General features: G+C 48.0%; 1 protein-coding gene across 1 annotated transcript; it reads right to left on the bottom strand.

Moving 5' to 3' along the window:
• Positions 1-1,648: 1,648 nt before the first annotated feature.
• On the bottom strand, positions 1,649-8,013 carry LOC118422348 (ATP-dependent RNA helicase DEAH11, chloroplastic-like). Its single transcript, XM_035829868.1, has 4 exons — positions 3,496-8,013; positions 3,130-3,256; positions 2,553-2,662; positions 1,649-1,957 (listed from the first exon to the last, which is right to left on the bottom strand). The coding sequence occupies exons 1-4, from the start codon at positions 7,753-7,755 to the stop codon at positions 1,649-1,651; spliced, it is 4,806 nt and encodes a 1,601-aa protein (XP_035685761.1). The 5' UTR covers positions 7,756-8,013.
• Positions 8,014-8,243: the final 230 nt, after the last annotated feature.

Raw genomic sequence — 8,243 nt, 5'->3', positions numbered from 1 at the left:
TGGAAAAAGGCATGTGATTTTTTTTAACAAGCCTTTACGATATGCAAACAACTTGTGATAACAGTTTTAGCGTGTAAGGACTAAGAATTAACTTGTAACATAGATTCAATATAAGCCAAGCAATCTGAGATGAAATTTACAACTAAGTTGTGTAGAAATTTTTGTGCCGTTCTGTTTTGTTTCTTAATGCCTAAAAGGCGATACGGTAGTTTTAGTGTCATTGATCAATTAGAAGTAAGTATAGCAAAGAATATGGATTGGAGCTTAAGTTTTTCCATCTTGCTGTGGTTTGGAATTTGAGACTGTGAAAGCTTTGCTGGTTGAAGCCATTTCTATATTGCATTTTTTATTTCTTTTTATTTCTGTGTCTTGTGGGAGTGAACAGTGAGCAGTAGTAGTAGTTGTAGTACAGCCATGTAGTACTAACTACAAGTTTAGTGTAGATTTGTTGACATTAAAGGAATGATGTGGAGTTGTGAGTATATGTTTTTTCTTCATCTATGTCTCATCCTTTTTATCATGCCCGATCATCTTTTTTTTAGTGTGAACCCCCCTAAGAATTGTAAGTGGACTCTTCCTACTGACGTACTTGTGGAGTTAGTGCCCTTGTGACCCCGGTCAATGTTTCCTTTTCAGGATCATCTCTCCATCAGTGATAACGTTATGTATACTTCCACTTTTCCCCTGGAGTCCGTGCAATACAGGTACAATGAAATGAAATATCAGAAACAAACAAATTTGCAAACAGAAAAATTAACAAAATCAACTGACAGAGGTAATTTAAGAGGTAGTCGGCTACGCACAAAAGGGTTGTTACACAACGACATCTTTTCATGCAACCTCGTTTATTTAATTGATTCTCCATGTAACTATTTCAGTCAGAACCAACTTGATTTAGCTTCTACGATAAGTAATGAACCAAAGTCTTGAACGTGAAGCCTTCCATAAGAAGCCATGATGCCATGATGGCAAAAGCAACTAACATTAGATTGACAAAACTACACATTTGTCAAGAACGTACCATTGCCTATTCTTAATGCGGTGTGCAAAGTACAGTGATGTACATGTAACTCTATAATCATAATTATGTCTGAATAAACGTGCACTTCAACAGGAAAGGATAGTCAAATGTATCATGTACAATCTTCGGATCGCAAATGACACGAGTCAACTGTAACATAACAACATCACTTTGGACAAAATCATTGCAGTAGCTTAAGTATGATATTTAGCGTCAAGCAATATTGGCCTTTAGAGTCTAAACACTATACGTTGTATTCGTGCACAAGGGAAATATCTTACCAACAAGCTTTCGCAAGTTGAAATGACGTCACACTTCTGTTTAGGATACATTGCGTATCGGCATTGCGCGAGTCATTTCAACTTGAGGAGGGTCAGAGGACTGACCGTAAGCTTGTTGGCAAGACGTCTTCTTCGTGACAAGAATATATATAACGTTTTAAATCTTCCCTATGTTAATTAACGTCACAGATAGATGCACTTCCATGCTAGTATTAGTATTAGCACTCGGTGTCTCATCTCGGACTGTAATGGTATGTGACTGCATCTCTTTGGGGGATGAACATGATCGGAAGGCCATATCTAGTAATGTTAATTTGTAACACATGTTAATTTGTAAGATATTTCTTCACATATAGCCTCCATGTGCACTGGACAGATGCCCATAGCATTCACCTGAAGTGGTGAATGCCTCCAGACAGATCCAACAGATGTGTGCACCGCACCTACATGTCATGTGCTGGCACCCTGCAATTTTTTCGATGACCCAGTTGCACTTGGGACAAAGCTTGACGTCCGTCTTGTCTTTCATCCAGTCCCGCAAGGTGTCGTCTTTGTCGCCCTTGAAGATCTGCCAGGTGGCGCAGGACATCCCGTCATGCATGTCGACATGACAGCGGGTACAGAGGCGCTTGTCGCACACGCAGCACTGAAACACCTGGGAGCGGTATTGACGTATCTTCAGATTATCAAAAGTAAAACAATCATATATGGACAAAACGGATCCGGATACAGTCAGATCTGGGTGGTTATATCTTTCCATTTCCGGACTTGATACAACCATATATTGACGGATACGATAAAACATTCGTATCCGTCAATATATGGTCGTCTCAAGTCCGGAAACGGAAAATAACGGCCTGGATCTGACTGTATACGGACCCATATTGTCCAGTATGCTAGTAATTATATTAGCAGATCCCATGTGCCAAGGAGTAAAGTCAACTGTTTCACCGATTTTCTGCGACCTTAGAACCAAGCAAGTGATAAATATTTGCGAATAAACTTGGTAAATAGGTTCTGCATTGATGAACTATTGTCTTAACCAAGGAGGATTGTAAGAGATATATCTTTGCAGTAACAATTACGTTTTCAATTTGGTATGTAATAAAACAAAAACGACCATTGCTCTTCTATTGATCGTAGATATATAATCTTCTTTGCATCAAGGTGTGAAAGTGAAAGAAAGTGAAAGGGCATACATCTAACAATTCATGTTAGTCGTCATATGTGCAGATGTGTATTGTACTCACAAGGCCTTCCCCCTCCTCTTCAGTGACACACCTGTACACGGAAGGGCAGTCAGGAGTCGGACAGGGACGGTACCGGCTTCCACTCTTGATCACAAAGGCGTTGAGGGAACCTGTAGATCAAAAAGATTGTAAATATATGGTGATAGTTTGTGCATAATTTCTTGATTCATCACAATTGGCGCATCGCATGAAAAGGGAAAATGTTTACAGTGATGTGTTTCAAGCATCTTGAAGTTAAACAAGTCATACAAATAACATTCAGTTGATGAGCATTTACTCTAGCATGATGCTTCTCTAGACAGGGATACAGAGGCATCGAAACCCCCAGGCAGCTGTTGCCCCCTGTATCTAGGACACGGTGTTAGAAGGCAAAGCGCATCGCTCTCTTGCCAAAGTTGGAATGAGAAAATTTGTGTTGTCTTTCCAAGGAAAACAGCGTCCAGCCAGCAATACCAGGAATCAAACAAGTGTCCTCCCGATCTCGTGTACGCCAGAGTTAACCCTCAGCTAGTCTATACGCCACAACGCTGACAGAGAAATCACATCTAAAAAAAGTCACAATCTTTCTCCAACCCACCTGTCACGAGCTGCCGAAAGTCCGCCTGGTTGAGGAGTAAGCGGAGGTCCCTGAGGAAGAACTCGCGCGAGCATCCGCCAGTCGCGCATATGATGGGGAATTTCTGGCTTCGGATGTCTGAAGTCAGCTGTAGAGGGGTGAAAAAAAAGTACCAAGATGAGCCAATACCTCTATGAAACTACAAGTGAGTAGAAACAGACAGAAACAATATCACGACTCCAGGGAGCCAGATCACAAACCCAATGTGCAAGATGGGCAAACAAACTTTGCATGAGTACGGACTGAATAGTTTACTCATTTATTCATTTCGTTGTGTTATGTTGTACAGTATCATATTGCAACAATCACCCCCTCCACAATCCTCACCTGAAGTTTGATACAATCATGGCAGTATCTATGGCCGCAGCACTGTAGGCGGTAGTCCTTGCCGTCTATGGGGCAGAAACAGATGCCGCAGTCCTCAGAGTCGTCGTCGGTCTCCCGCTGGCAACTTTCGCCCTTCCTCTCCAGGATCTCTTTCGCGATCGCTTCTACCTCTTCTTTCACCTTGTCGAAGGTCTCGTCACTCTCTTGGACAACGAGGAGGTGTTTCCGCATGTCTAGCCTGATCTCCTTCGCGCCTGTTGCGTTATTCAAACCGTCCAGGTTGAGGCCGTATTTGTTGAGGAGGGCCTTCATGACACCTGCAGGTCTGCCACTCCCCGCCAGGGGGATCTCTCGGGGTTTGTGCACCGCCAGGCTGTCCAGGTAGTCCGAGATGAGCCTCTTTGCCTGCAGCCTTGGTTCATCCTTTCCGTACAGGCCGACGGTAAACGTCCTGCGGTCGGCATCGATGTGCACACCTCTCACTCGGGTCCGAACCGTTTGGATGAAGGCGAGTCCGAGTTTGTCGAAGAGTCGACACGTGACTGTGGGATCCTCGTGGGCCACTGTTTCCGGTCTCATGACGTCATGCAGACGGCTTTTGGCGCGAGCTACCTCTCCGACGTCACTTCCGGATAGGTTGAAGTAGACCGATTTACCAGACTTGGCTCTCCTGCATTCAATTTTCACCAAATGGCCCCCTCCTCGTGTAAGGTCTGCCACAGTATCCCTAAACCTGTCTTCCAAAACGTCATAGATCTTTGCGCTGCACACAACGCTGCACTGTAGCTTCCTCTCTACTGACAGTGCCTGAGTTCCCATGACGTCCCGCCTGTTATGGAGACCTGCGACGGCGCTCTGGGCGTCGTTTTCATCAGACATGGTAACGACTGCGTATCCACGCACTTGGCTTTCGGGCTTTGGTTTGTTAACTGAAATCTGCATGGTTCCATTCACAACGTAGCTTTCGAACAATTCTTGTAGTCTTGCTTCGTCACGCGTCGTGTCCACTTGAGAAGTCTGTGGTTTCCAGACCACTGAGTACCTCCGGGGTACGACCACTGAGTGTCTACGCACAGTCCTTTCCAATGTCTGCTCGTTTAGAGAAGAAGCAGGGCCTCGAACGTACACTGATGAATGTTTCTTCTTGTTGATGCTTGCTCTGATAGGTCCATTGCCGCCCTCTATGGGTCTGCCGTCAATGTCACCGACTAAACGGAGTGCTTCTACGCCATCGGGATTGTGATCCATGATGTCATCGCACTCGACGAATCCGAACCCTTTGGACTCTCGTCTGAACCACATCACGTTCAGGACGACCTGCTGAGGACCGCCACCTCCTGGACCACGAGTCTGGTTCACAGGTTTCAGTACCAGAGTCCCGTCACCAAATGCTTGTTTATCGTAGCGATTGACGGTTTCCTGTGCCACTTTATAAGACGAAAACGTCAGCACTCCGACCCTCTGGCCAGTCGCTGTTGTCAGAATCCTGTCAAAGGCAGTTCTAATCAGCACACCGTCCAAGGAAGTAAACATGTTCATGATACCCGTACAGTCTTCAACGCCGTTGCCGGTATGCGTGTAGAAGACGTCAACACAGCGGAACTCTGACGACATGAGGATGTCTTGTACTTCTCCTCCTTTCCCGAGCACCATGCGGGTTCCGTCGCCTCTGTGATTAACCACGGGTATCTCGTCGCTCTCGTTCTTCAGGTCGTTGTGCTTGGCATCCATGGCGTCACGGACAATCTTCTCGCCATCTTTAAGACGATCCTGAGTAGTGAATACGGCCACTTGACAGCGGTCGGTGTCGATTTCGATGACGCACAGATGCTTCTCGTCGTCTGACACGACAGCTTCCAAGGATTTCAGTGTCTGTGCACGCCTGCCTATCAGTCGCCTTACTACCTCAGGCCCGTACCCTTTGATTAGACATGAGGTCATGGTGGATCGTTCGAGGGAGTGCAGGTCGACTTTGCTTGCGTAACGTGAGGCGACGTCTCCTAGCCATTCAACGTCTACAGGCGTTACGTTGATGATGAAGTCACGCGACGTTCGCAGGATCTCGTCGAAGACGACCCACTTGTGCTGCGCGCCGAGGTGCCTCAGCGCGGACGACGGGTGGATGTGCACGCACTGCCGAAGACGTCCCACGATGTACCCCGCCCGCTCGTGGCCACTGAACACGCAGAGATTGCTGCAATAAGCGCCGAGGATCAGCCGAGGAAGTTGGGCGTTAACTGCCTCAACGGGAGCGAAGTCTTCGGGGATGTGGACGCCGCTGGAAGCAAGCTGATGTTTCATTTCTTTGAAGGATTCCTCGGCCAGCCGCATGGTTTTTCCGTTGATGCTGTTTGCGACGCACCATTTGCTACGCTGGGCCGGAGTTTGTGCTACCCAATCTCTATACACATCCAGCATAGAGAGCAGATCACCTCCCTCGTGACAGAACTTCATCTTCTGTCGATCCGCCGTTGCCTTCTCCTCCTCTGTCCCCGCTCTAAAGTAGACGCTGCCGGCTGCGGAGGCCAGCGCGGCCACCAAGAGGGCCTCCTTCCCGCAACCTTGGTTCACTCCTTCAAGGATCATCTTGGACAGTCTTGGCTCTGTCGGTAGCTGAGACATCTTTTTGCCCAGATCAGTGAGTCTGACAGACGTTCTTGTCCTCTCCAACTTTTCCTGTGGTTTGTCCTCCACTATTGGGTCTTCTGTCTGTTTGCCCTTCATCCAGAACATCTTGCTGACACAAAATTCTACTAGGGCCCCAAAACCTGACTTTGCGGTTGCTTTGATAAAGCTGTCCGTAGGTTCCGTAGCTGTATTTGACTGGTCTGTGAGTTCCACCTCAGACTGTCCTGGCCCCGATGGAGTGGAAGAAATCTCGCCTTCAATCTTCTCAATGGCACCTAGGATATCTAACTGGAGTATTGCATCCTGCAGAGCGTTTTCAGAGGGCCGCTCTACGAAGTCGAAATCAGTAACGTCAGTGACACCTAACTCCATCAGCTTCAACACCGCCATACCTAGATGCATGCGGAGAATCTCTGGCGGAGTGGACTTCCTCATTTCCCTGAACTCTTCCTCAGTGTACAGTCGGTAACACGTTCCCGGCTGGATCCTCCCCGCGCGTCCCGCTCTCTGTATGGCAGAGCTCTGCGCGACCATCTTCACGTCTAGAACGCTAAGATTCCTTTTGGCGTCGAAGAAGCGTTCTTTGATCATCCCCGAGTCCACGACGTAGATGATCCCTGGGATGGTGACGCTGGTTTCCGCGATGTTGGTGGCGAACACGACCTTCCTTGCTCCCGCAGGAGCCGGCTCAAACACTTTTCTCTGGTCCTCGGGTTGTAGCTTACCATGCAGAGGGAGGACAAGCGCGGACTTTACTCTAGAACCGAGGAGATTTGTCGTTCTTTCACATGCACGTTCTATTTCCAGGGGTGATGTTAGGAACGCGAGAATATCACCTTCGCCTTCGTTGTTGTGAATCTCCACAACCTTGTTCACAGTCTCGCTGACGAAGTCAACATTGTTGTTGTTGTCTCCAAACTGCGGAATTTTGTAGATTACGTCCACAGGGAAGGTACGGCCCGGGACTGACATGACTGGACAACCGCCGAAGTAGTTGGAGAACAGCGTCGGGTCTATGGTCGCGGACGCGATGACAAGCCTCAGATCAGGCCTTGTCTGGAGGCTCTTTTTCAGTATCCCCAGCAGCAGGTCGGTGTGGATGCTTCTCTCGTGCGCTTCGTCGATGATGATACAGGAGTATTTATCAAGCTCGCCGTCCTTCACACAGGAGTTGAGCAGGACCTGGTCAGTCATGAAAACAGCCTTCGTCCTGCCGCCGATTCGCCTCTTGCTACCGACAGCGTAACCGATCTCCTCCCCTACCCGGCACCCGTACTCCGCAGCCACCCTGTCTGCAAGAGTCATCGCTGCTATTTTGCGCGGCTGTGTGCATGCGACCAGTTTCCCCGGCTCGCTGAGGTTATCGGCAAGGTACTGCACAATCTGTGTGCTCTTTCCTGACCCTGTTTCCGCGACGACGACAATGACACTGTTGCGTTCCACCTCCTGCAGTAGTTTCGTTCGGTAGGCGTACATTGGCAGAGCGGCCTGGAACCTGGAGCACTCGCGCAGGAATCGGCTCTTTAGGTCGTTGAGTATCTTGTTCTGTTCTTCGGGGCTTTTGGATGGGGGATGGGGGATTTTCTCTTCGGCCTGGACATCTGTACGCATCTCAGATTCATCCGAAGACATAATCGTCTTAATTTCATCTGTTTGTTTGTTCCGCTGAATTCTGAACGTTATCAACACTTTCCACTGACTTGTTCATGTTGGGGTTGAGATTCTTTAGGTCGTTGAGCATCTTGTTCTGTTCGTCGGCCGGGCTTTTGAGTGGATGCTGTAAGATTTCCTCTTCGGTCTGCACATTCAGATGTATCCCACCTTCACCTGTTTGCTTGTCTTCCAGTACATCTTCAGCATCGTCATCGAGGCTTTTGGATGGGGACTGGAGGATCTTCCCTTCGGTCCTTTCATCTAGATGCATCTCACCTTCTCCCGAAGCCATACTGGTCTTCATTTGATCTGCTTTGTTGTCATTCACTAAATCTTGAGCGTCATCAACGAGGCTAACAACACTTTCCACAGACTCGTTTACGTTAGGGTTGCCAGCGGCGTCTATTGGAAGTAGTGTGGTTGGCTCTGCCTCACGTCCATCCGCACCTCCAGAGAAATCGGACGCC

This window comes from Branchiostoma floridae, chromosome 9, assembly GCF_000003815.2.
Source record: "Branchiostoma floridae strain S238N-H82 chromosome 9, Bfl_VNyyK, whole genome shotgun sequence".
Lineage (NCBI taxonomy): Eukaryota > Metazoa > Chordata > Leptocardii > Amphioxiformes > Branchiostomatidae > Branchiostoma > Branchiostoma floridae.
This window is presented reverse-complemented; position numbering and strand designations above follow the sequence as displayed.

Bases quoted from the DNA above. Each gene is read 5' to 3' on its own strand.
- LOC118422348 (XM_035829868.1), bottom strand. From the start codon at position 7,755: ATGTCTTCGGATGAATCTGAGATGCGTACAGATGTCCAGGCCGAAGAG. The intron at 2,663-3,129 runs GTGGGTTGGAGA...TTTGATCTACAG, and splicing joins CTTTCGGCAGCTCGTGACAG to GTTCCCTCAACGCCTTTGTG. The intron at 1,958-2,552 runs GTGAGTACAATA...TACCGCTCCCAG, and splicing joins AAGAGGAGGGGGAAGGCCTT to GTGTTTCAGTGCTGCGTGTG.